The sequence below is a fragment of the Felis catus genome, chromosome X (genome assembly GCF_018350175.1).
Source record: "Felis catus isolate Fca126 chromosome X, F.catus_Fca126_mat1.0, whole genome shotgun sequence".
Lineage (NCBI taxonomy): Eukaryota > Metazoa > Chordata > Mammalia > Carnivora > Felidae > Felis > Felis catus.
This window is the reverse complement of record NC_058386.1, coordinates 125,454,382-125,482,205: the sequence shown is the minus strand read 5'-3', so window position 1 is coordinate 125,482,205 and position 27,824 is coordinate 125,454,382. Positions and strand designations below refer to the sequence as shown.

At 54.8% G+C, this 27,824-nt stretch overlaps 1 protein-coding gene across 3 annotated transcripts; it reads left to right on the top strand.

The window, feature by feature from the left end:
* Positions 1–200: 200 nt before the first annotated feature.
* On the top strand, positions 201–25,987 carry HAUS7 (HAUS augmin like complex subunit 7). 3 transcript variants are annotated; one of them, XM_045051374.1, is made up of 10 exons: positions 201–356; positions 1,233–1,348; positions 5,830–5,897; positions 8,648–8,709; positions 17,384–17,475; positions 18,012–18,170; positions 18,283–18,379; positions 18,940–19,152; positions 20,198–20,312; positions 25,856–25,987. In XM_045051374.1, exons 1-10 carry the CDS (start codon positions 258–260, stop codon positions 25,921–25,923), a joined length of 1,089 nt encoding a protein of 362 aa, XP_044907309.1. In that variant the 5' UTR covers positions 201–257; the 3' UTR covers positions 25,924–25,987. The 3 variants fall into 3 exon arrangements, with proteins under 3 accessions (XP_044907309.1, XP_019680036.1, XP_044907310.1); XM_019824477.3 differs by having other exon boundaries at positions 202–356; positions 18,009–18,170; XM_045051375.1 differs by lacking the exon at positions 201–356 and adding an exon at positions 555–747 and having other exon boundaries at positions 18,009–18,170.
* Positions 25,988–27,824: the final 1,837 nt, after the last annotated feature.

Genomic DNA, 27,824 nt, shown 5'->3' with positions numbered 1-27,824 from the left:
GAGGCGACGTGAGCGAGGGGGCCACGGAGAGCCAGGCCGCGCTAGCCCGCGCCCCGCCCCTTCCCCAAGGCCGGCCTCCTGGGTGGTGCCACAGCGCGCGTGGAGCGGCAGCCCAATGGGGGCGCGGGGAGGGTGGGAGGGGCGGGGGGCGGGCACAGGCAGGGGGGCGGGACGGGCGCAGCGCTTTGGGTGTGATTGGCAGCTGGGTCAGCCGGTGAGCCTGGGGCGGGGGCGGGGCGCGATTCAGAGCGCGAAACATGGCTGGACTGGGTGCTGGCGGGGACGGCGGCGCCTACCGGGACGAGGGTGACGACGGCGTGCTCAAGGCGGCCGTGGAGGTGTTCGCGAAGCTAAAGGTGCCGCGGGCCCAGGGAGCCACCCGGACAGCGGCGGCCGGGCGGCGGGGAGGGCAGGGCCTACAGCGGAAGTCGGCGGCGCGACGCGCCCGCCCTTGTGTTAGCTCTCGGCTGCGGCCTGTGTCCCGCTGCAGGGGCGGCTGGGGGGCACCTGTCTCTGCTTCTTGGGCCTCCACGCTTGCCGTCTGCGTGGTCCGTGCCTGGTAGTTCGGGCTGGCGTCACGCGGGTGCTGCCCCTTAACTTGTGTTGCAGGAATTCTGCGGGACCTGGCTGGGCGCATGAAGCAAGCGCAGACGCGGGGAGGACACGGGCCCTGGCCTCCAGGACCTCGCGGGGTCTAGGGGGAGACGGACGGGCGGGGTCCGTGTCACCCTGTCGAGTGGGAGTCAGGTGCCCGTGGGGAGGAGACCCGCTCCACCAGGTCCGACCGCCGGCCGGGGTCCCGCACGCCCTGCTTCTGCTCCGCCCCACCCCTCGCCGGTCCCCCTCCCGTCCCCTGCAGACCAGCGCTACGGGCGCTCTCACTCGACTTTTCCTTGGGTCCCCTAGCCGGGAGCCGGGATCAGAATCTCGCAATCTCGTCAAAGCCCCTAGTTGCTACTAGGTTACACTGCGCGGAGGGGGCGTACTTGAGGAGGCGGGGTGGCAGGCCACTGCAGGGGGGCTGAGAACGAGGGGAATTGAACTCTGGGCAAGACGGAAGGACCTTGGGAGGGGCAGCGCTGCTGGCCGCGTGCCGGCCGCGGGGGTGGGGAGCGCGTGTGCTCACCAGCCTGGTGTGAGGGAAGGTGCATGGAGAGCATGAGCGCAGAAGTGCATCTCTGCCCTTCGGTCAGACTTTCTAAAGCTTCCTGGTTTTCCCTTTCCTTGCTTAGGACCTCAACTGCCCGGTCCTGGAGGGTCTTTATATCACAGAACCCAAGACCATTCAGGAACTGCTGTGTAGTCCCTCGAAGTACCGCTTGGAAATCCTGGAGTGGATGTGTATTCGGTAACATCTTTGTTTCTTCCTCCCAGTCCCTGGGGTACCCCCCCCTCCCCGGGGCCACTCAGCCCACCTGGGGAGGGGGGAGGGGTTGATATTTTTACAAGCAGTGGTACTCCCAGAGGGCTTCATACCTTTACCCCCGGACATCAGGAGAACAGCTGTTTGGGAAAGAAGTGCCAGCCACGAAAGCCGGGCTCAAATTTGCCTTGGAGGTGCTGCCCCCACCCCCACACCAGGGCTCTAGTGGGCCATTTGCTGCCCTGCTGAAGTGCTGCGTGGTGCTTCTGAGTGTTCTTCTCGCTCTACTAGTTTCAGACTTGACAGGGCCCCCATCCCTTCATTCTCAGTCTGGAGTTGTGAACTGTCTTACGTCTTGCCACTGAGGAGTGACAACCAGGGCCGAGACCCTGTTTCCCAGTCCTTCAGGTCAAGGTGTGCCCTGCTGTGTGTGCCTGGCACTCTGCAGGGGGAGCAAAGCCTGCCCAGATGGCAAGGGCAAAGATCCAGAAAGTCTTAAGGGAAGTCTGTTCCTTAGGAGCAGCAGCCCCTGAGCTGAGCATCTGTCTTAAGGCTGCAGTGCGGAAGGCTTGACCAAGCCTCATGGAGAACAGCCTCCTGTACTGTTGGGCGTGACCCCGGGGCCCTCTCTGGAGTGGGCACGGTTGGTACGGGAGTCTCTCAGGAGGCCAGGCGTGGGCCTGTTCCTCTTCAGCCTTGCCTGTCTGCCCTTGCAGCTAAGGAAGATGCCCGGGCAGGCGCCCGGTACTGAAGCAGCAAGGATCCAGCCTGCACCCAGCTGGTGTACTTGCCAGGCCACGGGACGGCAGCAGGCCTTGCCCTGGGCTGGGTGTCCAGTGAATGGCTGGGAGGAAGAGGAGGCATTTGCATGTTAGGGCCTCTGCATTTCCAGCAGCCTGTCCTGTCTTCCAGGCCTCAGAGCACTCATAACCTTTTCTCTCCCTCCTGGAAACACCCTTCAGGTCTCTGCATGTTACACATTCTCTTACATGGCCTTCAAAGACCCAGCTCACATGGCCCGACTCCTTTTAAAGTAGCTCCCAAGGGCTCCTGGGTTGCTTAGTCACTTGAGCATCCAACTCTTGATTTCAGCTTAGTTCGTGATCCCAGGGTTGTGGGATCAAGCCCGGCTCCATGCTGAGCTTAGAGCGTGCATAAGATTCTCCCTCTCCCTCTGCCCCTCTCCCTGGCTCACACGCTCGCTCTCGCTCTCCCTCTCGCTCTCCCTCTCCCTCTCCCTTTCTCTCTCTTTCTAAAATAAAAAAAAATAAACTCTCCCCAGCTCCCAGGGCAAAACATATCCATCTTGCCCCTGGATACCCACAACCTTTTGAGCATATCACTACCAGAGCCCTCAGCCCATGAATTCTGTCTTGGCCTGCTGTCCTGTCTGGCTCTGCAAAGTACTGGGAGCTGCTGGAGAGCAGATAGCAGGTAGGACTCCTGCATCAGCCCCAGGCCGCACGTGTGGTCCAGGCTGTGGGCTGACAAGCAGGTGCATGGACATATGCGCACCCATGTGTCCTTCTGGGCGCCTCAGGCTCGGACGGGTGTCCTCAAGGAACGGGGACTCCAGTGCTGCAAAGGGCTCAGGCATGAGCCCCAGACTTGGGCATATCTCTGTGTTCTGAATGTTATGGGTGCTGGCAAGGAGGAGGTGGCATTTGATCTGGGAGGGGACAGATAATGGCGGGTGCTCGTTTCAACAGGGGTGAGGGACTGAGGTGTGGGAGGGAGAGCTGGGCAGCAGTGTCCTGAAGAGCAGCTTTGGGGAAGCTCATGCAGAGCCTTGCAAGCCGCGTAAAGGCCTTTGTACCTCACGCTCTAGGCAGGGCCAGCGTGGAGCGACCTTCTGAAGTTGGAAGCTTTGGCAAGGTGACTCGGGGGTTCTGTGGTGGATGGGTTTGGAGGGGAGAGGCTGGAGGCAGGGAGACCAAGATGGAGACTGTTGCAACAGCCCCAGGATGGCAGGAGGCTGGCTTGGAACGACACATGGCTCATGTGACAGTCACTGCCAGCCCTGGAAGGACCAGTGCATGGTCCAGGAATCCAGGAGGAGAGGCAATAGTGGGGATGGGGTCTCGAGCATTCTCCCAGAACGAGGGAGGCCACAGCCACGTCTTGGAGAGGCTCTCGTGGACAGAGCCCAGATCTGCCTGGCCCAATCTGATGCTGGGGACTGGGTCACCTGCTGCCCAGAGAGGGATGCATGGGAGTGTATGGGTACATTCCTGAAGTGTTTTTAGTACTTTTATAGATACAAGAAGCTGAATCCTCTGAAGGAATAGGCAGGGAACGGATAATTGCTTCTTACGATCGCAACCTGGCAAAAGTGCCCTGGGCCTTTCAAGGGCCCGAAAAGAGGGTTGGATAGAGTTCAGTTTCTCCCATATTTCATGTAGGCTTTCTTTGCATGTGGCTTCTGCGTTTCAGCTCTTGCTTACGGCCGCTCTGTTCACCCCACTCCGGGTGGAACCTGGGAGCTGTAGCTAGCGTCGGCCGTGGGGCTCAGTGTGCTGGCTCTGGCCGGCCCGTGTGCCGAGCTGGCCCGCAGCGTGGGGCAGAGCAGGGCCACGGGGTCCCCTGCATTGCTGAATTCAGGGCGCCTGGCTTTCCTTGGCTCCTAAAGAGCTGTGCTTGCTTTTCAAGGCCTTGAGTGCCGTTCCTTCTTGCCCTGCTCCCTGCTGCTTCAGGAAAATCAACTTTAATGAAAGCCCTTTCCAAGTGAGGTCGCTTAGTCTTTTGTGGATTTGTTCTTTAGTGTGTTGAAGTGGTTTGCTGTGGTCCAGCCTGATGGATTGCTGAGTGCTCTCTGCTCCTTGGCGCCTTATGAGTGGGAGCGTCGCCCAGCAACCAGGCCCAGGGCCCAGCCTCCTAGCGTTTCACACGGCGGGGGGCTCCTTCTCCCACTCCTTTTGCCCCACCCCTTTTTGGCAGAAAAGTTGGCTGCCTCAGTGAGTCTTGAAGACAGGCGATATAGCTGAGGCTCCCTCTCTGCAGTACTTCTGCGGCATGGAGCCCGGGGCCTCAGGTGCAGGGTGGCCCCACCAGCTCCCAGGGTCCCAGTATTGTCAGGGCAGGTGTGGCCTGGGACGCAGGCATTCATTCGGAGGTGTGGCCCCAAGGATGGAGAAGTGAGCCCGCTCCGAGGAACAGCTGCCCTGCCCTTTTCTACCATGCAAAGTCAGCAGGTCCCTAGGGCTGGCAGGCCACTACACCATGATGGCAGAGTGGAGTCCCGGTCCCCACTGTCCTGTGGAAAGAGCCTCTTCATCTTTCTGTAGGGGGGGCCTGCCCTGTTAGCCAGCTCCTGAGGCTCCCTGGCAGGCAGGTGTTAGTCTCAGCAGCTGGAGCGATGTCCCCACGGCCTTGGTGTTGTGCTAGGCCTGGTGCTAGGGGCTGGGGGTGCAGTGTTTAGATCGTCCCGTGATCATGGAGGAGACCCAGTCTGGGGGGCCTGAGCCGTGTGTTGCTTATGACTCCTGCCTTTGGATGTGGTCTCTGGAAACGGTTTTGCCCATCAGCTCGGTGTCTTAAGGCAAGATGCTTATGAGTGGCCACCGTCCCATGTATCTATCTGGTATCATCAGGGCTGGGGCTCTGCTGGACCTAGGGGGACAGCTGGGATTGCTGTCTCCCAACCCAGGGGCTGGGGCTGTGATTCCAGAACCTATCACACTAGGAGCCCCCAAATGGTTTAAAGGTGTGAACTGGAGTAGCCTAATGTCCTGCTGATTTAAGATTTTCAAAAAAGAGAAAACGTCCTTCCGTTGAAAGAGCTAAGCATGGGCATTTACTAATGGCACATTATTCTATGGCAAGAGGCCCTGATTATTCATTTGTTAATACACACTGGCTGCCTTTTCTGTGCTGGCTGCCATGGCATTAGAGCCCAGATGTATAAAATGAAAAGTTGGCTCCTGGCTTCAGTGGGCCTGCGGTCTGGGAGGTGGGAGCTCAGTGGAAGGTCAGTGCCCGGGTCCTGCTGTGATGGAGGGATGCCAGGATGTCTGTGGGCCTGGCCCTCCCCCAGCTTCCCAGGGGACACCCAGGCAGGGCTTCAAGGATGCCTGGGCAGGAAGGGCCTTGGTGGACAGCCTTCAAATGAACCTGCAGCATGGTTGAAAGAAAAGCCAGCCCCTTGGTTCCTTCAGAGCTTCAAGCTCTGAGGAAATCAGGATTTTCCTCTTGGGTGGTCATTTTGTTTATCATGAGAATTTAAATTTCAGTGTTCAAATCCACATTTCTGAGGTTCACTTGCAGAAATATCTTGTGGTTTTTTTTCCCCCTGGTAACTTATGGAGTTGACATTCACATCACATAAAAGCGTCCATATCAAAGTGAACATTTCAGTGGTGTTTAGCTCACGCACAAGTAATTCACTTTTTTAGAGCACGTGCGGGGAGGGGTCACGAGGAGCCTCTGCGGCCCGCTCAGGACTGACCAGTTTTGCTCTTTGCCTGCAGGGTCTGCCCCTCCTGGCAGGACAAGTTCAGCTCACTAAAGGGGGCCCCAGTCGAGGTGAAGATCCAAGGTGAGTCTGCGTTACAGGACTTTGGAGTTGGGCGGTGGATTCTGAGCTTGTGCGTGGCCTCCTTAGCAAGACGGAGTGAATTTCCCATTGGATTGGTGTTTACTTCTGGCCAGCGCACACCCTGGAGATCTTGCCAGAGCCTTCTAGAATCAGGGCACACTCACACCCTGTGCGTAGGGCAGTGGGAGAGTTCCTCTCACAGGGGCATGCGAATGAGACCAACAATGTGTCACCCTGCCAGCCCACCCGCCAGGGCACCGGAGGTGGGGACTGGTTCTTGCCGATGCCACTGGTGGTTCCGTCCCCATCTTTCTGCCGTGTGCACGCTTGATAGCTCTCCATAGGGCTTGTCTTGTAACTGCTTCTTTTCGATCTTTTGTTGGCAGAAACGGTTCTTAATCTGGTGATGAACATTAGGCAAAAGGGGATAGGGGACAGTCCTCACAATGGTGTCTCCGAAGGTCAGATTTTCGTGGGACTGTGTTTGGCCCATCTACTCCAGGGCGGGTGACCTGGACCCTGGAGCCCCAGTGCAGGCCCCGGCTGTCACTGCCAGATTAGTTATCCAGGGACAGTTGTCCCCGAGGCTGAAATGGCCCAGAAGAACAGGGTGTCGTGTCTTGGAGCATGAAGGACCGGCCTGGGCTGCACAGCGGTGCTGCCCTTTCCCCGGTGTGTTATGGCTGGCACTTTCCTACTGATGGGACCACGTCAAGGCCAGGTGAGCCCGGCCATCAGCCTGCATCTGAATTCTTTCACACCCACCCACCCACAGGTACTAACCGTGCCCTTAGTCCAGCCAAAGCCTCGACCTCGCCATCCCCAGCCTAGTTTCCTCTTCTGTAGAGCTGGGGTGACAGCCTCAGCCTCGCCCACCCGGGGAAGCGTGCCAAGTGTCAGAGCAGGTGGTAGGACATGGGTGCTTGTCAAAGGGTATAATCCTCCAAAGAGGATTCGGACAATTCATGAATTCATTTGACCGGTATTTGTGGAGTGTCTCCCACGCGCCTGGCATCGTTTTAGGTGCTGCTCACACGGCCCTTACGTGCCAGCTGGGAGAAACAGGTGATAGATGGAGGCAGCAAAGTTCTGTGTTGCATGGTGAGAAGTGCCATAAAGCAAGCCAGGTGAGGGCAGAGTGGTGCATGGGCGGTGAAGGGTGCTCCTGTGGATATAAGATGGTTGGGGAAAGCCTCCCTCTCTCTCTCTTCGTTTTAAAATATTTATTTACTTATTTTGAGAGAGAGAAAGAGTGAGTATGGGCGGGGGAGGGGCAGAGAAAGAGAGGGAGAGAATGCCAAGCAGGCTGTACACTGTCAGCACAGAGATGGGACTCCATCTCACAAACCGTGAGATCGTGACCCGAGCCAAAATCTAGAGTTGGACGCTTAACCGACTGAGCCACCCAGGTGCCCAAGGCCTCCCTTTTAAACACAGACTTGCAAGAAGGGAGGAAGTGAGGCTGGCAGATCTCAGGAAGAATGGTGTTCAGGGTAACACGACAGCAAGTGCAAAGGGCCTGAGGTAGGCTTGCGTGTGCCTTGCAGCTGTGAAGAGCAGCAAGGAGGCCGGGGTGGCCGCTGCAGAGTGAAGAGCAAGGGAAGAGTGGTGGGGCGAGGGCAGAGAGAGAGGCCACAGGGCCAGATCAGGCTAGGTCTGTGGGCCATGGAAGGACAGTTTTTATTGTCAGGAAAGCTGTGGCCTGACTTAAGCTTAAAGCTGTGGTGTCGCAGGGGCCTTACGGCCGCTGAGCTGAGAACGGGAGGCCCGGGCGGAGGCCGGGAGAGCCCTGGAGGGCTGTTGCGGTGATTCAGGCAAGACATGGGGACGGGATGGTAGTGGAGGTAGAGCGTTGGCCAGATCCCGGGCTTATCGTGAAGGGGGGGTTGGCCGGACTCACCGAGACTTGGACGTGGCCTAAGCAGGAGAGGAGCTGTGGAGGACACGAGGGTTTGGCGTTAAGGGTTGTGGGTAGAGTAGGCATGCTTGGGGTATGACTGGTATTTGTACTCTGTTTCCAGGATTACTAGCGCTTTCACAAAAACGCTCTGCTTGTTTCTTGCACCAAACCTTCCAAAGCAGATGCCAGAGTTAGGCCTGTTGGATCACTGAGCCATGTCGGCGTAAGAGATGGGCTTCGCCCATGAAGGAGTAAGGGCACTGCCACAGAGCTACTTCGGGGGTTCAGAGCTGGCATTGGCCCCAGGCTTTCTAGCTCCAAGTCTGGGCCTTTCTCTCTGTACCAGATGGTTGCTCAGAAAATGCCCAGGGCACCCTGTAAGGTGTGGCTGGGCACCAGGCAGTGACTCAGTTTCCCAATCTGTACCATGGAGCTGAGGTCTGCCTCCTAGAGCTGCCGGCAAGGTGAAAGGAGATGATGATGATAAAGGCCTGTAGGAAGGCTCCCTGACCTCTGTCAGCTCCTCAGGAGGCTGGCTGCTTCTCCTAGAAGCCAGACAGTGTTCCTTATATGGAAGAACGTCAGATGTGACGCCCTATTTTCAGCCCAGGAAACTGATGCGGGTCACACAGCCAGAGGCATTCCTAGGTATCCTGTCCCCGCCTCCTTGTCCACTTAGGCCTTCTGGGCCCAGCCTGGCCTCTTGGACACCGGCCCACCCATGCTGGAGCGGGAGCACTGTCCCCAGAGCGGCGCTCGGCACTCTGCGTGTCGGTGTGCCCCTGAGCACACGGTGTCCTCTCCCGCCTGGGTGAGCCTTTGCGGTAATAGGATCCTTGTGTTCTGACAGAGATGGTGAGACTAGGCCAGGAGCTGATGCTGTGTGGGCTGGATGACCAGGAGCTCCTAAAGGTAAGAGAGGGTCTTCTCCGTCCCCACAGGCTGGGGACCTCGGTGAGGCTGGGTTAGGGGTAGGAGGGGTATCTTTCCTCTGGCCTCAGGAAGCCAGCATCCCAGCCACTGTTCCTCAGCCCCCTGGGACAGGAATCAGTAGGATTCCCTTGTACAGACCCCAGCCACCCCTAGGGCTAAGCGGGAAGGCCACTGAGGAGGCCCGAGGCAGATCTCTGGTTATGGTGACTGAAGGGACAGAGCACATCCTGTCCTCGGTCAGTGACTTCATATGCACTGGCACTGTGGTGGGTACTTTATATGCCAGTAGCTGTCACACTCACCCTTGGCACTAGGTACTTATCTTAGCCCCATTTCACAGGGGAAGTGTCAGACAACTTGCTCTAGGTCACCCAGTGACAGAGCCTGGCCTCAAACCCAGGCCTCTGGTCTAAGCCCATGCACTTTCCCTGACTCGCTGGCCCCCTGCAACTTTCTGAACAGAGGTGATCCTGATCCACACCCGCATCAGTCAAAGGAACCCTACCCCTACCCTTAGAATCTTGTCAAACTCTTGAAATAATTATTTTCACGTTTTGGCTCTTAAATAATAACATGAATGTCAGTGTATATGTTTTTAACTGAAGACACGTTTTCAGTTCTCTTGGGGGTACATAGCTAGGAGTGGTAGTGACAGGTCAACGTAGTAAATGTAGTACATTTAACGGTTTGAAGAATGTTGTGCCAACCTGTTTTCCAAAGTGGCTGCACCATTCGACATGCCCACTAGCAGTGTGTGAGGGTTCCAGTTCCTCCACATACTCACCAAAATTTGTTCATCTTTTTCAGTCCAGTCGTCCTGGTGTGTGGGTTTCGATTTGCATTTCCCTGGTGGCTAATGATGTTGAGTGTCTTCTCATGGGCTTGTTGGCCATTTGGATATCTTCTTTGGAGAAGTGTCTATGTTCAGTTCTCTTGCCCACTTTTTAGTTGGGTTGTCTTTTATTGTTGAGTTGTAAGAATTCTTTATATGTTCTGGATACAAGCCATGTCAGATATTAGATTTACAAACATTTTCTTCCATTCTGTGGATTGTCTGTTCGCTTTCCAGAATTATACTTTAGAGCACAAAACTTTCTAGTTTTGATGAAGTCCGATTTATGTATGTTCTTCTTTTGTTGCTTGTTCTTTTGGTGTTATAGCTAACAATGCATTGCCAAATCCAAAGTCACAAAGATAGATACCTATCTTTTCTTCTAAGAGTCTTTAAAAAATTTTTAAAGAGAGAGAATGAGAATGAGTGGGGGAGAGGGGCAGAGGGAGAGGGAGAATCTTAAGCAGCGTGGAGCCTGACGCGGGGCTTGATCCCATGACCCTGGGATCATGACCTGAGCCAAAATCAAGGGTCAGATGCTCAACCGACTGAGCCACCCAGGTGCCCCTCTTCTAAGAGTTTTATCGTTTTTAGTTCTTACATTTAGGTCTTTGATCCATCTTGAGTTAGTTATGTATGGTGTAAAGTGTGTCTCCAACTTCATTCTTTTGCATGTGGCTGTTTAGTTTTCCCAGCACCATGTATTGAAAAGACCATTCTTACCTCATTGAATTGTCTTAGCATCCTTGATGAAAATCAGTTAACTAGAAATGTGAAGGTTTATTTCTTGATTCTCCATTCTGTTCCATTGATCTATGTCTGACTTTATGCCACACTGTCTTCATTAGTGTAGCTTTGTAGTGAGTTGTAACATGTGAATCTTTCAGTTTTGCTCTTTTTAAAGATTGCTTTGGCTTTTATTAGTGATTCCACTGAATTTCCACATGAATTTTACAATAAGCTTGTCAATTTCTGCAAAAAAGCCAAGTGGAATTTTGATGGAGTTTGTGTCGAATCTGTGGATTGTTTTGGGAAGTATTGCCATCAACTATATTAAGTCTTTCTATCCATGAACATGGACTGTCTTTCCATTTATTTAGGTTTTCTTTAATTAAAAAAATTAAAAAAAAATGTTTTATTATTTATTTTTGAGAGAGAGACAGAGTGCTCAGTTGGGGTAGGGGCAGAGAGAGGGAGACACAGAATCCAAAACAGGCTCCAGGCTCTGAGCTGTCAGCACAGAGCCTGACGTGGGGCTCGAACTCACAAGCTGTGAGGTCATGACCTGAGTCAAAGTCAGATGCTTAACTGACTGAGCCACCCAGGCATCCCTATTTAGGTTTTCTTTAATTTCTTTAAAAGCTGTTTTGTAGCTTCCAGTATATACATCTAAATTTGTTCCTAAGTATTTTATTCTTTATGATGCTATTATAAATGGAGTTGTTTTCTTAATTTCATTTTTGTATTGCTCATTGCTAGGGTGTGGAAATACAATTGCTTTTTGCACATTGCTCTTGAATCCTGCCACGTTGCTAAACTTATTTGTTCTAATGGTTTTTTAGTGGATTCCCTTAGGATTTTTTATATAAAAGACTGTGTCTTCTGCAAATAGAGATAGTTTTATTTTTGCCTTTTCAATTTGTATGTTTTTGATTTCGGTTTCTTACCTAATTACTCTGGCTAGCACTTCCAGTACAATGTTGAATAGAAGTGGCAAGAGTGGGCATCCTTGCCTAGTTTCTGATTTAGGAGGAGAGCATTTGATCTTCACCTTTGACTATGATGTTAACTGTGAATTTTTTATAGATGCCCTTTTTCAGGTTGAGGATACTCCCTTCTATTCCTAGTTGTTGAGTGCTTTTGTCATGAAAGGGTGTTGAATTTTTGTAAATGCTTTCTTTGCATCTACTGAGTTGATTATCTGGTTTTGTCCTTTATTCTTCCTTTATTTGCGATGTTCCAAGTCTCCTTCTGGTATCCTTTCACCTCTGTCTGAAGGATGGCCTTCAGCAATTCTTTTTTTTTTTTTTTTTAATTTTTTAATGTTTATTTTTGAGAGAGAGAGAGAGAGCATGCAAGAGTGAGAGAGAGAGTAGGGGAGGAGCATAGAGAGAGGGAGACATAGAATCCAAAGCAGGCTTCAGGCTCTGAGCTGTCAACACAAGAGCCCAATGCGGGGCTCGAACTCATGAGCCATGAGATCATGACCTGAGCCAAAGTGGGGCACTTAACCGACTGAGCCACCCAGGTACCCCTAGCAATTCTTTTAGAAGCGGTCTGCTGGGTCCAAATTCTCTTAGTGTTCCCCTTTATTCCTGGTGGGTACTGGGTACTGGGCTGGCAGTTCTTTCTCTCCACAGGTTCCAGTGAGAAATCTGCAGTCATTTGGGTAATTTTTCTCCTGTGGGTCATACATTGTTTTTCTCTTGCTACTTTAAAACTTTTTTTTCTTTCTCTTTGTTATCAGTCTTCAGTAATTTGATTATGTGTTTGTGCGAATATTTCCTTGGCTTTCCTGTTTGGATTCGTTCAGCTTCTCAAATCTATAAGTTTGTGTCTTTTCCCAAATTTGACAAGTTTTCGGCCGTTACTCCTTCAAATATTTTATCAGTGCACACATTTGTCTCCTTTCCGTTTGGGCCTCCTATGACACACTTATCAGACCTTTTATTATTGTACCACAAGTCCATGATGCTCTTAAATGTTTTTCCCTTCTCTGTTGCTCACATTGGATAGTTTCTGTTAATCTGTTTCCAAGTTCACTGACTCTTGCCTCTGTACCCTCAATTCTGCTATTGTGTTCATCACTGAGTTTTTTATTTCAGTTATTCTTATTTTCCAGCTCTAAAAAAAGATACTTTTTTTAAAAATTGTTTCTTAGGGTGTCTGGGTGGCTCAGTTGGTTAAGGTCTGAATTCGGCTCAGGTCATGATCTGACAGTTTAGGAGTTCAAGCCCTGCACTGGGCTGTGTGCTGATGGTGTGGAGCTTGGGATTCTCTTGGGAATTCTCTTAGGATTCTCCCTCCTCCCCCCGCCTCTCTGCCCCTTCCATGCTCATGCTCTCTCTATCTCTATCTCAAAATAAATTAAAAAATATTTTTAAAAAAGTTGGTTCTTTGCTGATGTTTTCTATTTTAACTTTCGTTTCAAGAGAACTCATGATTACTTACTTGGCATTTTTATAATGACTGCTTTAAATTTGTCAGGTAATTCCAACATCAGTGCCATCTTGTGATTGGCGTCTGTTCATTGTCTTTTCTCACGCACGTTGACTTTGACTCTGGGTCTTGTTGAGTTTTATGAAGAATGTTGATACTTGTGTTGTAGCAGGTACTTGACCTGGTCAGGCGTAAGCTGCACGTTCTGCCTCCTTCTCTGGCCTGTGCTTCCAGGGTCGGCCCGCTTTCCACAGCCTTTGTGCTACTGTTCAGGCCCTCCCTGCATGTGGACCGCCTGACTGTCAGCCTGGGATCTGGTGTCGGTCTCTCCCCTGTGATCATTTGTCAGTATGCTCCTGGAGATCAGATCTACCCCTGCACAGGTGGGGGTGAGCCCAGACATTCAAAACAGATTTATGGGATCCCTTTCTCTAGTTTGTCACTCCCTGTCCTCTCTTTGTTACTATCTGGTTCCTGGGGGAAAGGGCTCTCCTTTGCTGCCCCGCAGCCATAAAGCACCCACTTCTGTGACTGCACCACACTGAATGGAGAGGAAGATTCCCTGCTCCCAGAGTATTGGCTTCTGCAGTTTTCTTTTAGTAACCACCTTTGTTGCTGCGGCCACCAGTGCCATGATATTGCCTGGGGTCTGGGGTCACAGAGCAGAAGGAGAGAAAAGAGCCTGGAGATTTCCCCTACTCTCTCTGAGTGTTAGGGGTTTCCTTTTCCTTTTCTGGAGTTCTCTGTCTCTACTGTTATGTTCCCTTCTGGGTTTGAGCTGGGCTGAGTGCAGGTCTAGAGACCAGAGGAGAGAACATGCTAGATCATCACCAGCCTCGATGGTCACCTAGGATTCTGGCATGCGTCCTTGACATGCCTGCTGATACTTGCCCTTCTGAGACTATAGACACCTGCCACATACATTCTGTCCTGCTCTGAGAGGTGAGTATTTAGTGGGAGAGGAAGCTGGTCCTTTCATCTTACCTGGAACCGGAACCCCTCCCTTCCTTTTTATCTTTAAAGATTTTTTCATTGTGGTAAAATGCACATAGCATAACATTTACCATTTTAACCATTAAAAAAATTTCCCAGCAAGCTCTGAAGGGTTCTATTTTGTTTTAAAAAAATATTTTTTATTGTGGTAAAATACACATAATGTAAAACTTACCGTCTGAACTACTTTTAAGTGTGCAATCAGCGTTAAGTACGTTTGCATTGTCGTGCAACCATAGCATGCTCTATCAAGTTCCAGAACATTTTTATCACCCTAAAAGGGGATCCCGTGACCATTAAGCCATCACTCCCTGTTACCCACAGGCCCTGGTACCCGCTACTCTCCTGTCTTTATCTCATATAAATGGAGTCATATGGTATGTGGCCTTTTGTAATGACTTCTTCACTTAACACGATATTTTCAAGGGCCATTCATGCTGGAACATGGATCAGTTCTTCATTCCTTTTTATGGAATAAAAAATAAAAACAAAATAATTCATGTTGGCATTGTTGAGAGCTGGGAGTTGGTGGGGGGCATGGGAGAAAGGAGATATGGAGATATGGGTATAAGATAATTAGGTTTGGTCAAACCCTGTAGGAATTTGAATTGGGAATATCAGCATGAGCTCTTAATGTATTTTAACTTAAAACCTGAGTGTGTGTTGTGGGGTGTGTGTGTGTGTGTGTGTGTGTGTGTGTGTTTCCTTGCTTTATCCTCTTAAAAGGACAAGAACAATGACAGTCCAGTTGTAACAAAGGCCTGGGGCAGGAAATGTACCAGTTGAGTCAGGAACACTTTGTTACACAAGAGAACAAGGCAGGCATCCAAGGATTTACAGTTACATCTGAAGGACTCAGCAGGCAGCTATCAATAGAAGCCCTCATTGGCCAGAGAGGGAACATCGTGAGATGATGAACGCATCGGAAGGATGATGACCGCAGTAGACTGAGGCCTGTCAACATTATTTCAAATCCATGGGTTCATAACAGTTTTAAAAAGTCATTTTGGTACCAAAAGCACAAACCAAGAGAAAAAGATAGATCAATTAGACTTCATTAAAATGAGCTACTCTGGTGCTTCAAAGGACATCAAGAAATTGAAGGTAATTGAAGATAATCCATAGAATGAAAGAGAATCTTTGTCAATCATATATCTGATAAGGGTCTGGTATTCAGAATCCATAAAGAGTTCTTACAACTCAATAATAATAAGACAGGGAAGCCAACAGAAAACTGGGCAGAGGAGCTGAATACATTTTTCCCAAAACCTCGATGAGATCACACTTCATGTGCCGTGGGAGGGCTAGGATTTAAAAAAACAAACAAGAAGGAAAGTAACAAGCATCGGTGAGGATGAGGATGGGTTGGAGCCCTCATCCGTTGCTGCTGGGAGTGGCAGACGGTTCAGTCACCGTGGCAGACAGTCCTGCTGGTTCCTCTAAACCGTGCCTCATGGCCAGTGCTTCCACTGCCAGCTGCGGACCCCACAGGACTGGCCACGCAGAAACTTGTACATGAACAGGAAGTATTACTTAATAGAGAGTAGGAAAAAGCCCTGAAATTTCCATTAATCGGTGCGTGGATAAACAAGTAATAATAAAGAATAAACTACTACGTGGACGAACCTTGAAAACATTATGCTGAGTGAAGGAAGCCAGTCACAAAAGACTACGTATGTAAGATTCCATTTATAGGAAGTGTCTAGAAGAGGCAAATGCATAGAAGCCAAAGGATATCAGTGGGTGCTAGGGGTTAGGGCTGGCAGGGGTGGGGGGGATGGGGTATGGGGAGTGACTGCTCATGGGGACTGGATTGCTTTTGGGGAGCGATGGTCATGTCCTGTGCTTACCTAGTGCTAAGGGCTGTGCAGCTCTGTGACTGTCATAGCAAGCCCTGAACTATGTACTTAAGAAGGGTGAATTCATGGTGTGTGCGTTACATCTCACATACAAATCACCAGCGCAGCTCAATGGAATGGAACACCTCTAGGAGAGGAGTGCCCCAGGCTGCCGGAGCGTGACCAGGGAGCGGGCAGGACACATAGGCTGGGACCGCCCAGTGGGCTCAGCACTACAGTCCCAGTCCTGACCTGGGCTGGCAGAGCCCAGAGCAGGGATGCCAGTCTCTTCCCGGGCATTCGGGGGGCTACCAGAGTCAGGGCTGTGCTGAGGAGGGCACGGCAGGCAGGGTGGCCCAGCCCTGGCCACTGGTCAAGGCTTTGTGAGGTCCTGAGTGATAGTTGCTGTCATGTTTCTGTCTGGGCTGTCTCCTGTCTAGACAGTGTCCCAACCTCTGCCTCTGCTTTCATGCTGCCCTCAGGTATGTTACTCGGGCTCAGTGTCACTTGGCCAGATTGGGAGAATGGGTCAACAGGAGGTACTGACCAGGCCCAATCGCCCAGTTTTAGACTGAGAAGCTTCCAGAGCCACTGATCCTGTTGACGTGGCTACACAGCCGGGAGCCAGGCTTGTAGGGAAGTGCCAGGCAGCTGTAGGCACGAGGCCTGACACCCATGGAGAGGGAGCTGGGCTGTAAACGTAGCAGAGCACGTTCCTGTCCCCAAATCTACTCCCCAAGCCGGGGCTGCCAGGCTTGAAGTGCCGCCAGGAACCGCACAGCCCTTCTACCACAGCCTGTGCCTTCCATGCCCACTTTAAGTGCAGATGCTTCTTGGAGGGCTTTATAGTGATGCCAGCTGAGCAAATCGTTTTGTGGCATCCCTCAGGATAGTGGGTCTGTGAGGGCAGCGGCAGGGAAGATCTGAAACGGAGAGGCAGGCCCCGGCTTTCTTTCTGATACCGCTGCTCATACCAGGCTGTCTGGAGCGGACCGGGCCTCTCAGCTTGTAAGTGTTTGGGTCCTGTGAGTCTCCTCTCCTTCTTGAAGCCTTGAGCTCCTGGCCAGGTGGGTCCCTGCTGGGAATCCCAGCTGCCTTCAGGCCGGGGGGCTCTGTCAGCCGTGAGGTCTGGCCACTTGTTCTTCCTGTGAGGAGAAGGGTCATCATAGGCCATTCCTGGCTGCAGAGGTCAGTCTGCAGGGAGAATAAGTCTCCGCCCGGGGGCGCTCCTGAGGAACAGAGCGGCTTCAGTCCCTGCGGGCCGTGTTCTGCCTTCGGCAGGCCGTGCCGTGCTCCACACAGCCACCCAAGAAGCTGTGCTGTGGGCTGTGTGATGGGCACGTGCTCGTGTATCTTCCTTTCTTTTTTCAAAGGTGTATTTGTTTATGAGAGTGAGAGAGAAAGAGAGCAGGGGAGGGTCAGAGAGAGGGGGAGACAGAGAGTCCCAAGCAGGCTCCTCACTCTCAGCATAGAGCCTGATGCGGGGCTTGATGCCACGAACCGCAAGACCACGACCTGAACCAAAATCAAGAGTCCTGTGCTTAACCGCGTGAGCCCCCAGCCCCTGCCCCGGGGCCCTGCTCCCGTATATCTCCGCTGCACTTCCCAGAGCCTGGTCCCGGGCATCATCGCCACCCGAGGCTGGGAGCACTCAATGACAGCAGCCCCTGAGGCCGTGGGCCCCAAGCCGCTCCAAAATGCTGCTGGGTCGGGCGCGGGGAGTTGCTGGTGCAGGCCACTCCTTCCCACTGGCCCCAGCAGGGCAAGGTGTGGGGCAGGGGACCCCCCAGCACGTCTGGCCTAGTGAGTGGGTGCGCCCTTCCCTGCCCAGGGCCGGGCCTGCGCCCAGAAGCAGTTGCGCTTCATGAACCAGCTGCTGGATGGGGTCCAGAGCCTGACTGCCGGATGCTGCAGCCGCTCCAGGTAAAGGCTCAGGGCGGGCTCTCCACAGAATGGCCGGTAGGCACCTTGGAGCTCCATCTGGAGGTGGTAGGGCTGGGGGGCCCACTGGGCACCCAGGCCCACCACCACGTACGTCTCCAGCCGGGGTCTTACTCGCCACTCTGGTGGTGGCAGCTGTACACTGGCGCGTGGTGAGGTGCGAGCCCGGGAAGGACGTCCCCGTGGGACAGTGCTAACAGCACAGTGCTCACGGTGCCGGGCTGTCGGTGTGAAGGTGCTCTGCAGGCCTCGGAGAAGACAGGCTGGCCTGCAGAGGAACATGGGTGCCCGCGCTGTCCCTGCAGGCAGGCGGGCTCTCACAGGAATGGGGCTTGGTCATGGCCACCAAAGCAGGACAGGGACTGGTGGAGACATCGTCTCCCGGCCTCTCTGCCTGGTCTCGTTTTGCCCCTGGGGTCTCCCCTGGGGGACTGAGGGCTTCCTCGGCCGGGGACCTCAGCAGATCTGGAGGCTGTGCTGTGGCCAGTGACAGCGTGGCCTTGGGGATGCCCCAGCAGTGTGAAGGAGCACTTAGAGGACACCAGAGAGAAGAACGAGGTGCTTCTGGGGGAGCTCTTCTCCAGCCCCCACCTGCAGACGCTCCTGAGCCCCGAGTGTGAGCCATGGTCCCTGGACATTCAGCCCTTCCTTAGGCAGCAGAGCGGTGCCTGGCAGAGGTACGTGTCCCACTTGGTCCCGTTACCCAGGACACACCCTTCCCCGTGTGGCAGGTGCTCTGATGACTGCGATGGCATACAGCTGGGCACGTCCTCTTTCCTCTCCCTGCAGGGCCAGCCCCTGCGTTGAGTTGGAGGACGTGAACGTGGTGGAGCTGGGCAGGCAGCTGCAGGAGAGCGCCGCCAAACTGCAGGCGCTCAGGGTGGAGGTGAGGGGTGCCGGCTCCCGGGGGCCGCGGGGCTTGGGGCTGAGGGCCCGACTGCAAGGGCCCCGCTTTGTGTCCAGGGCAAGGAACGTTACTTCCCCCGCCTCAGGGGCCCCACCTTTACAGCGAATGTGTTGTGAGGGTTAAGTGAGGTGGTGTGCGCGCAGGGCTCCATGGCTTCTAGAATGTTGTGGGTGCTCAGCCCATGTGAAGGGGAGAGGCAGGCAGACTCTGGGCAGATGTGGAGAGGCTTTCGGAAGAATGGAAGATATCGGCCTCACGGAGGCTGTGCACCGGGTCCTGAGGTCTGGCCTTTCACGGGCTCTCTTGCACATGGCCTTCCCACCAGTCCTTGGCCTGTCCTCTTCTTCCTGCGGAGGAGACTGAGGCCCACACAGGCAGCAGCAGCTGCACTGAGGCTGGAAGCTGGGTGGCTTTGTGCAAAACCAAGTTGTTCTCTGCCTCCGGTCTTGTGTATCTGACGTGGGAGGAGACTTGGTGCCCCAGGGGCAGGCAGGGCCTCGAGGACCCCTCTACCTCTGGCTTTGCTGTGCTTTGAGCAGCACAAGCAAGGGGGCGCTGTGAGCGGGGCCGACACCAGCACCCTGGACCAGAAGCTGCGCCTGGTCATCTCTGACTTCCACCAGCTCGTTGTGGCTTTCCTCCAAGTCTACGACGACGAGCTGGGAGAGTGCTGCCGGCGCCCGGGCCCCTACCTCCACCCGTGTGGCCCCATCGTCCAGGCCGTGCACCAGACCCTGACTTCGTGCAACCAAGTAAGAATCACCCTTTCCTGCCCCGCTCCCCCCCTCCCTTCCGGCTGCCTCCACAGCCCCCAGCCGCGCACACACGAGGGCAGGGGCCTGGGCCGGGCTTGGCACGGCTGGGCTCTGGCCCTCAGCCTGGGGCTTGGACAGGTTGGGGAGGGCACTTCTCCTGGTGCCGTGGAAGGGGGAGGGCCGACGTGGATGTTCCCTGAGAATCCTACCGCATTTCAGGGGGCTGTTAGGTGAGCCGAGACCCTGGGGCCAGAAGAGGTTTGTGTACTGCCTGTGCTGGGTCCTAGTGGACCATATGGGACCCTTAGCCCAGCCTCTAGCTTTTTTGTCCCTGTATTGGGGTCACTCTGTCTTCATGATATACCCAAATGTATCGTGGCCGGTTCGTTCTTGTGTATGACCAGGAACTATGCCAGCCAGCTAGCCAGACGGCCAGACGTTTGCCTGTCTGTGCTCTTGACCCAGCTCACACAGATGGGAAAAAGTGGTCTCACGCTGCTCAGCTGACTACATAAATATTTACCTCCTCATTTGTTGTTTCACATTTCAGATCCCTAGAGTCCAGCCTAAAACACTGGGTTGGTTGTGATTATGAGTGCAGTTGCCACACGTGGAACTCTGACATTGGCTCAGGGCTTCCATGGCATTTATCTTGGTTTTTTGCAATTTTAGCTTAAGTGCTGCCTAAGCGAGCACCATGTCGGTTTAACACAAAGACTCCTAGACTTTCCAAACCTCCGTCCAGCCTGTCCTCCACAGATCTGCCGACAGGGTCCCATGGGGTACAGGACTTTCCCACTGGAGAGGCCCTTCTGTTATCTTGGGACATGGGTTTTCCCATCGTGCTCTGGCTTTGCTGGGCCACTAGTGTGGGATGGGGCACGTAATAGCGCGGCATCCCCACTGGGCCCAGAAGAAAGGAGTGAGGACGGAGAACTCTGATTGGTGACTCTCCAGCTGCCCTTGGGGGAAGCAGGGGATGGCTTCTGCAGGTGGGCTCAGCAGCATTTGATGCCTCTGTGCCACTCCCCCTCCCTCACAGCTGCTGAGAGCGGTCACGCAGGTCACCGACACCTCGGCAGAAGCCGTGCAGATGGCGAAGCAGCAGCAGGACGAGCGCATCTGTTGGGGCGGCAGCAATTCTCTCACGAGTCTAGGTATGTGGTCGCCCGCCTCGTGTGTGGCCCTTTCTTGCTCGACCAGCATTGGGGGAGTAGCTGGGGACTGCCCCTTGCTTGCTGCTTCTTCGGATGCATAAGGTTTTCCCTCCTTTGAAAAAAAATGCTTTCTATGGATATAAAATAAAAAAAATTAATTGTGGGAAATTGGGATAACCCAGACGTGTGTGGAGGTATGGTAAAAACAGTTTGTTGGGGCACCTGGGTGGCTCACGCGGTTGTGTCCGGCTTCGGCTCAGGTCACGATCTCACGATTCGTGAGTTCAAGCCCCGTATTGGGCTCACTGCTGTCAGCCTGTCAGCGCAGAGCCTGCTTCAGATCCTCTATTCCCCTCTCTCTGCCCCTTCCCCGCTTGTGCTCCCCTCCCCCCCCCAAAAAAAACCCCAAAACAAACAAAAAACAAAAAAAAACCGTTTATGACCTGATGACCCAGAGATGATTGATGTTAGTATTTTGGTCTGTTTATCTCTATTATTTTTCCTCTCATCATTTTTTACTTTTTTGTGTAAGTAATCACAGCACATATACAGTTCTACTTATTTATTTGTGTATTTATTTTAACGTTTATTCATTTTTGAGAGACAGAGAGACACAGAGGGTGAATGGGGGAGGGACACAGAGAGAAAGGGAGACACAGGATCTGAAGCAGGCCCCAGGCTCTGAGCTGTCAGCACAGAGCCCAACGCGGGGCTCGAACTCACGAACTGCAAGATCATAACCTGAACTGAACTCAGACGCTTACCCAACTCAGCCACCCAGGCGCCCCACATATAAACTTTTATATTATGTTCTTTCCCTGAGACCATTTTATAAAGCATTTTCCTGGGATGCCTGGCTGGCTCAGTGACTAGAGCACACAAGTCTTGATCTTGGGGTTGTGAGTTCAAGCCCCACAGTGGGCATAGAGCTTACTTAAAAAAAAAAAAAAAGCATCATTGGAGTGCCTGGGTGGCTCAGTTGGTTAAGTGTCCGGCTTCGGCTCAGGTCATGATCTCACGGTTCGTGGGTTCAAGCCCCGCGTCGGGCTCTGTGCTGACAGCTTGGAACCTGGAGCCTACTTCAGATTCTGTGTCTCCCTCTCTCTCTGCCCCTCCTCCACTCAAGCTCTGTCTCTCTCTCTCTCTCTCAAAAATAAATAAACATTAAAAGCAATTAAAAAACACATTAAAAATGTTATAAACATTTTCCCATGTTCTCGAAGTAACATTTTTTAAAGTTTATTATTTTGAGAGAGAGAGAGTGCGCTCATGAGCCAGGGAGGGGCAGAGAGAGAGGGAGAGAGAGAATCCCAAGCAGGCTCTGCACCGTCAGCACAGAGCCTGATGTGGGGCTTGAACTCACAAACCATGAGATGATGATCTGAGCCAAAATCAAGAGCTGGACACTTAACTGACTGAGCCACCCAGGCACCCCTTGAAGTAATATAATATCTTTAATTGTGAAACGCTATTCTATCCATGTATTTGCTGTAATTTGCTTAACATTTTATATTATTGAGCCTGTAGGTCATTTTCAGCTTTTTACTATTATATATAATATAATATAATATAATATAATATAATATAATATAATATAATGTGGATGAGCCCCTGGCAGAGGGCGAGCGTCTGCAGCAGGGGCAGGGGCTGTCTAGTTCACGCGCGGTTCGTCCATCCTGCTCCCCAGTTTTCACAGTCTGCATCATGAGCACGGCTCACTTATGTGCTCCACGTCCCTCCCCCCGGCAGTCTGCTCGGGAGATGCAGTGTTCCCATGTTAGATCGTGTCCTTAGGATGCGGTTCTTGGCGTCACGGCAGCGAGGCCCGTCTCCGTCGCTGAGGCCACGCGGTACCCGTCTTCCTGCGTCCTCATCAGTGCTAGATCGGGCCCTTCTGGCATTTCTGTTATTGGATGGGCCAAAAGTGTGTCTGCATTTAGTTTCAATTAAAGTTTCGGCCGAGTACATTTATTGTTTTATCATGGAAATGTGCATTCAGGAAAGGTCTTTTTTTTTAAATACAAAACACAGTGTTTAGGGAGGAACCTGAACTCATAGGGATGGAAATATGAAATAGTCGCACCCCCCACCCCTGCCGGGCTCAGGTGCCGCCCTGTCCCAGGTCGTGTGTCTCCTCTTGTCTACGGCTAACTGCCATCCTGACTCTGATGATTACGTCTCCGTGAGACGCATCTACCACGTCGGTCTCCGTAATTGGTTCATTTTCATCGCCATGGAGCTGAGGGTGGCAAGCTCGGTCTGTAGAGAGTCAGATTGTACGGTTAGGCTGTGTGGGCCACAGTCTGTGTCCAGGCCTTCGTAGCCTGTGATGTGAGACCAGCTGCTGATCTCATGGAGACCCTTTTATAGCCCCTCTTCTCCTCCTGGTCTCAGGATCATCCTGGTCTTTGGCTTGGAACACTTTTGTTATCTGTCTTGGTGTGAACTGCTTTGGCTTTATCCCCTTTGGAGCTCTTTGAGCTTCTTGGACGTGTAGCTTCGTTTTTCATCAACACTCAGCCAGATAGTTCACGACGTTTCCTTCTCCTTCGCTTCCTGCTTGCTCCGAGCCTCGAGGTCAGCCCGAGGTGATTGCTCGGGTCCTTGTCGGGTCTCTCCTGGGTACGTGCACAGCCGTGGGCACACATGCGGCCCTGCCAGGACTGTCGGAAGTCCTCACTCCCCAGCCTCTCCTCCCAGGCTTCAGCTCTTAGCCACTGCCTCAGGCGGTAGCGGTGGACGCATTCGCCTATAAATGTGTCCCCCCCCCCCCCCCCCCGGCACAGCCCCAAGGAGTGGCGCTGGGTCACAGATCTTCTGAGTCATCCCTTTGCACGGACTCTCCAGCCAGCCCTCTCCTCAGGCAGCCGGCATTGGCCTTGGCATGAATACTTGCCACGTGTATACCGGGCACTCAAAGGTCTCTCTTCTTCCTGACTGACTCCCACAAAATCGTCCATTTGAAAAGCTGTTGTAACGTTCCTCCTGGTCACCACTGTCACTGTGACTTCCCCCCTGCACTGTGTTTAATTGCTGTTAATAAAATGCTTCTGAACCATGCTGTCATTAGTAGAACAGCGGTCATTACCGCCCTTTGCCGTGTGCCGTCTCACCTGACTGCAGGACTGCTGGGTGCACAGGACTGCCTGCTCGCCCTGGAGAGCCTGGCGTCCTGTAGGTCTGGACAGTAGTGAGGGAAAGCTCTGCGCCCGGGGCGCAGGGCCGGGGCTCGGCTCTCATCGCTGCAGCTCCTAGGTTTTGTTCGACCTGAGTCCTTAGGCTGCAGACGCACCCCAGAGAAGCGGTCAATGCCACCTCCGTGCCAGGGCCGGTCGGAACGGCCTTCCCGCCTTCCCTGTTCCCATCTGACAAACTGAGGGCCTCGGCCTCCGTGACCTCTTCAGGCTCCGCGGCGGGGGAAGGTCCGTGTGTCTGCGCCACCTCCCTTCCCAGTATAAGAAACCCAAAGCGAGGGGCTGGAGTGCCTGCCGAGCCTGTGTCCTGAGCTGTGCCCTTGTGTGCGCGGAGAGGGCTTTGGTGACGTGGGGCGGGCAGCCCACCCCATTGTCATTCGCTAGTCACCGTGTCGACCGGGTGGACCCGAAGCCCCCTTTGCCTCGGTGCCGAGAGCAGCGGAGGGGAGCTGACGGCACCGGCGTGGAGGGGTGGATGGTAGCAGTTGGTCGCATGCGGCGGATGGAGAAAGCCATGGCCCAAGGGAGAAGGGGGAGCCTGTCTGCCAGAGCTGCCGCTGGCCCAGGGCCCTGCGGCCAGCGGCCCCGGGGAGGGGCAGTGGTGGGCGGGCCGGAAGGGGAGAGAGCCGGCAAAGCAGGCCAGTGAGGCAGGTCGGTGCTGCCAGTGAGGCCTTAGCCTGCTGTCACGTAAAGAAAATGATTGACGTGAACGGCAGCCCAGGCCCCTGGTGTGGCCGGCAGCGCAGGAGAAGCCCGCCTTTGTCTGGCCCGAGGGCCCACGGCAGGAAGGCCACTTCCGTTGCCTTGCGCCCCGCGGGGCTCCTGCTGGGGAGCACGAGTGTCTCCCCCAGAGTGGAGCGGGGGCGGCCCCCTCTCCCCAGCCTGGACCAACGCCAGAGAAGAGAGAAGAGAGACCTGGACCAGCAGGGCTCGTGGGTCTTGGAGAGAAGAGAACTTTGCAGCAAACCCTAACCTAGAAAACTAGGAAACACCAACAAAGAGAAAAACAAGCACACACTCTTAGAAGTTAAAAGTGTTGAAAAACATCACGGGAAAGAGCTCTGTGGGGGGTGGGACAGCAGGAGCAGCAACAAATCTGTGAGAATAGAGCGAAAAGAGACAGGGAAACAAAGTGACAGCAAGCATAAGCAATCTCAGCGGCCCGTGGCCAGCAGGCCCTCCAGAGAAGGCTAGGAAGGAGAATAGAGGGTGGGGACCGGTGAGCGCGGAGCTGACGGGGTGTCTCTGGATTCCAAGTGCACCGTGGACAGAACTGAAAATACGCACCCCTAGGTCCAGTGCCGGGGTCCAGGCTTGCGGACACAAAGCCGGCGGCCTCCAGAAGCTAATGCCTTGCACGTTCGGAGGGTGGGGGGCTTCTGGCCTAAACCCAGAGCCCAGACAGCTCTGAGCCACGCGAGCCCAGGACAAAGGGGAGGGGTGCGGACTGATGGAGCACCCAGGGTTGAGGCGGCCCACGGAGGGCGGAGTGGAGCTGGAGTGGGGCTCGAGGTGGGGATGGCCTGAGGATTCGAGAGAGGCAGGTTACACCCAGAGGGACCTAGGAAAAGCCCATCGGTGGAGAAGTGTGATCAGGGCGGTAAACTGCACCCAGTGGGGGCTCTGGTGACAAGTGGGGAGGGCCGTGGGGGCCCCCTCCAGACAGGCAGGACCAAATGTCAGTGAGAGACCTTGCCCAGTGGGAGGGCAGAGGGCCAGCCAGGAGACGGAAGAAGGAGTAGGTGTCTATTTAAGTTAAGGCAGAGCCCAGAGTGGTGCCCCGAGCCCCCAGGGTGGGGGAGGGGTGTGAGTGAAAGTCCCTGTACGTCATGCCCAGGGGTCACTGTCTGAAATTGGTACCTCAGGAGGCAGTTGCGAATTATGGTGGCATCCCCTTTCCCTGAGAGCCGGGTAGCAGGTCGTGGCAGTCGCCTGCAGGCTGGAGGGCAGCTAAGGCGCGTGGCATTTGCCTTGCTTGCGTGCGTAGCTTGCTGTTCTGACTGAGATCGAACACACCGGCAGAATCAGAGAAAGCCCCAGCTCCTGGGCTCTGGAGCGACGGTGGGGACGGGCACGGACGCGGCCCAGTGAGTGGAACCTGACCTGGGGCTCGGCCTGGCACCCACAGGGGCAGCTCCTGGCCCGGCGGTGTCTGGGGGCACGCTGGAAGCCGGGCGCCCGGGCTGCAAGCCCTTTGAGCGCCAGGCGCAGGCGGGCCCGGGGCCGGAGGAGAACCAGGGAACCACAGTGTGGGCCTGGCTGGGGGGGAGGGGGGTGCGGAGTGGCCTCTTCTGGGCCAGGAAGCACTAGGGCTCACTTTGCTGTTTGTATTTTGTTTTCTGTCTGCAGCCACCAAAATGGAAGAACTAACTGAGAAATACAAGGTCTTCAATGACAGTCTGAAAGACATGGAGTAGTCTGGGGACTGGAAGCTCTGCCCTGAGGAGCCAGGGCCGGGCCGCAGGGGCAGGGGGCGGAGGGGGGGTGGGGCGCAGGGCCAGCCCTGAGGCGGGAGAGGCAGTTACAGCCGCACGCTCTGCGGGAGCAGCCCCATCAGCCCCATCGGCAGCTTGGGACAGAAGGAGGGAGAGGGCAGACTTGAGCTGGACAGAAAGGAAAGCTCGGGTTCCAAGAAGCCGCCTCCTGACTGCCTCCCCGCCTCTGCCGTCTGGCTGGGCCTGAGGGGGCCGTGGCTCCCCCACTGCTCAGTCTGCCCTTCTCCCCGTGGTGGTGTCCCAGATCCCGGGCTCTGGGCTTCCTGCTGTCCCAGGTGGCCTTGGCACTGCTTCTGCTCCTGCCCCTGCCTGGTGAAACCTGGGGACGCCAAGCCTCAGATGTCTCCGCCTCGCCGTGGGACCTGACCGCCCCACTGCCGTCTGCACTGTGACTGACCTTGGGGTCCCACGTGAGGACTCCCTGCAGACCCCGGGCCCAGCCACCGACACCCGGCACCCAACGCATCTGGAATTGAGTGGGCGGGCACGTGTTTCCTCCTCCCTCCCCAGGGCTCCCTGCACCCGCCTGGCAAATTCTTGCCAGTGGCCTGACTGGTTGTCCGGGAAGCTGCTCTCTGGGCTTCCCAGGGTGACCCAGTATCTCCCTGAGCAGTGCGCCCGTCGTGGCCACCTCCCTCCCTCCGAGCATGGGAACAGGCACCACTGGCAGGGTCTCTGCCTCCCTCAGCCCGGCGGCGGGCCGGAAGGGGCTTGTGGAGGGGCCTCCCTCTAAACACTTGGCCCACCGCACAGGCCTGCCCTGGCTGCGAGCCTCCCCTGCTCCTGCGCCCGCTCCTCCTCAGCTTCCCTGCGGCTGCTCCGGACGGGAAGGCTGCTGAGGGAGGGAGCGGGACGGGCGGGCCCAGGGTCACCATTGTCCAGCTGCGCCAGCAGCTTCACGGTCCAAGGGACCCACGGAGGCCTGTGGCAGGCAGGCCACAGCCAGCATCTTTGTTGCCTCCCCGTGCCCCTGGTGGGAGGCTGGGCCCGCGGGCACCCACCAACCAAGGGCTGGCATAGCTTGCTCTGGAACAAGGTACTCGGGACGGTGCCACCCACTTTCTGGCCACGGAGGGCCTTCTTGCTTTCTACCTGTCTTGAATGTGCCTTTTGCCCTTGACTGAGCCCGGTGGGCCGGGAGGGGCTGGGCTTCACCTCTCCTCCCATGGTCCTGGGGCTGGGGTCGCTGCCGAGGCCGCCTCGTACCCCCACCTCTCGCGTTGCCCGTCCTTCATCACTCGGTGGAGCCACATTGGTTCAGCTGGAGCCCACCTGGCTTGCCAGGTCAGGCTCCGCCTCTCTCCCTCCTTCCTGGCGGCCTCTGCTAAGGGTCTCTTAGATAGTACGGGTCATTGCACCTGTGAAACGGATAGTATCTCCCCTTCCCGGTGGGGATGAGCTTGTGAGATGTGCGAGCCACGGCCAGGCAGCACGGAAGCCGCCCCAAGATCACTGGGGCGACACTGAGGTCCCATCCTGAATGCGCCCTTCCCTCTACTGGCCGAGCATGGCTTGTGCAAGCACCTCTTTGCTGCTCCTAGGCCCCCTTTAGCCTCATGAGGGGCTGCTGGGTCCCCTGTGACCCAGGTGGAGCGGTGCCCTGGAGGGGAAGGCTTGCCACCTTGGTGGGAGGGGCCTCGGCTCGGCTGCCGTGTCCTGGCCCTGCTCAGACTCGCGTTTCCTCCTCGTGCCTGTGATGACACGTTCTTCCAGCTTGTGGGGAGCCTTGCGTGTGGCCCGGGAGCCTGCTTTCCAATCTGTAAACATGGGGCGTATGTCTCAGCAGCTGTGAGTGAGTGAGGGGGTGGCAAGCCGGCCGCGCA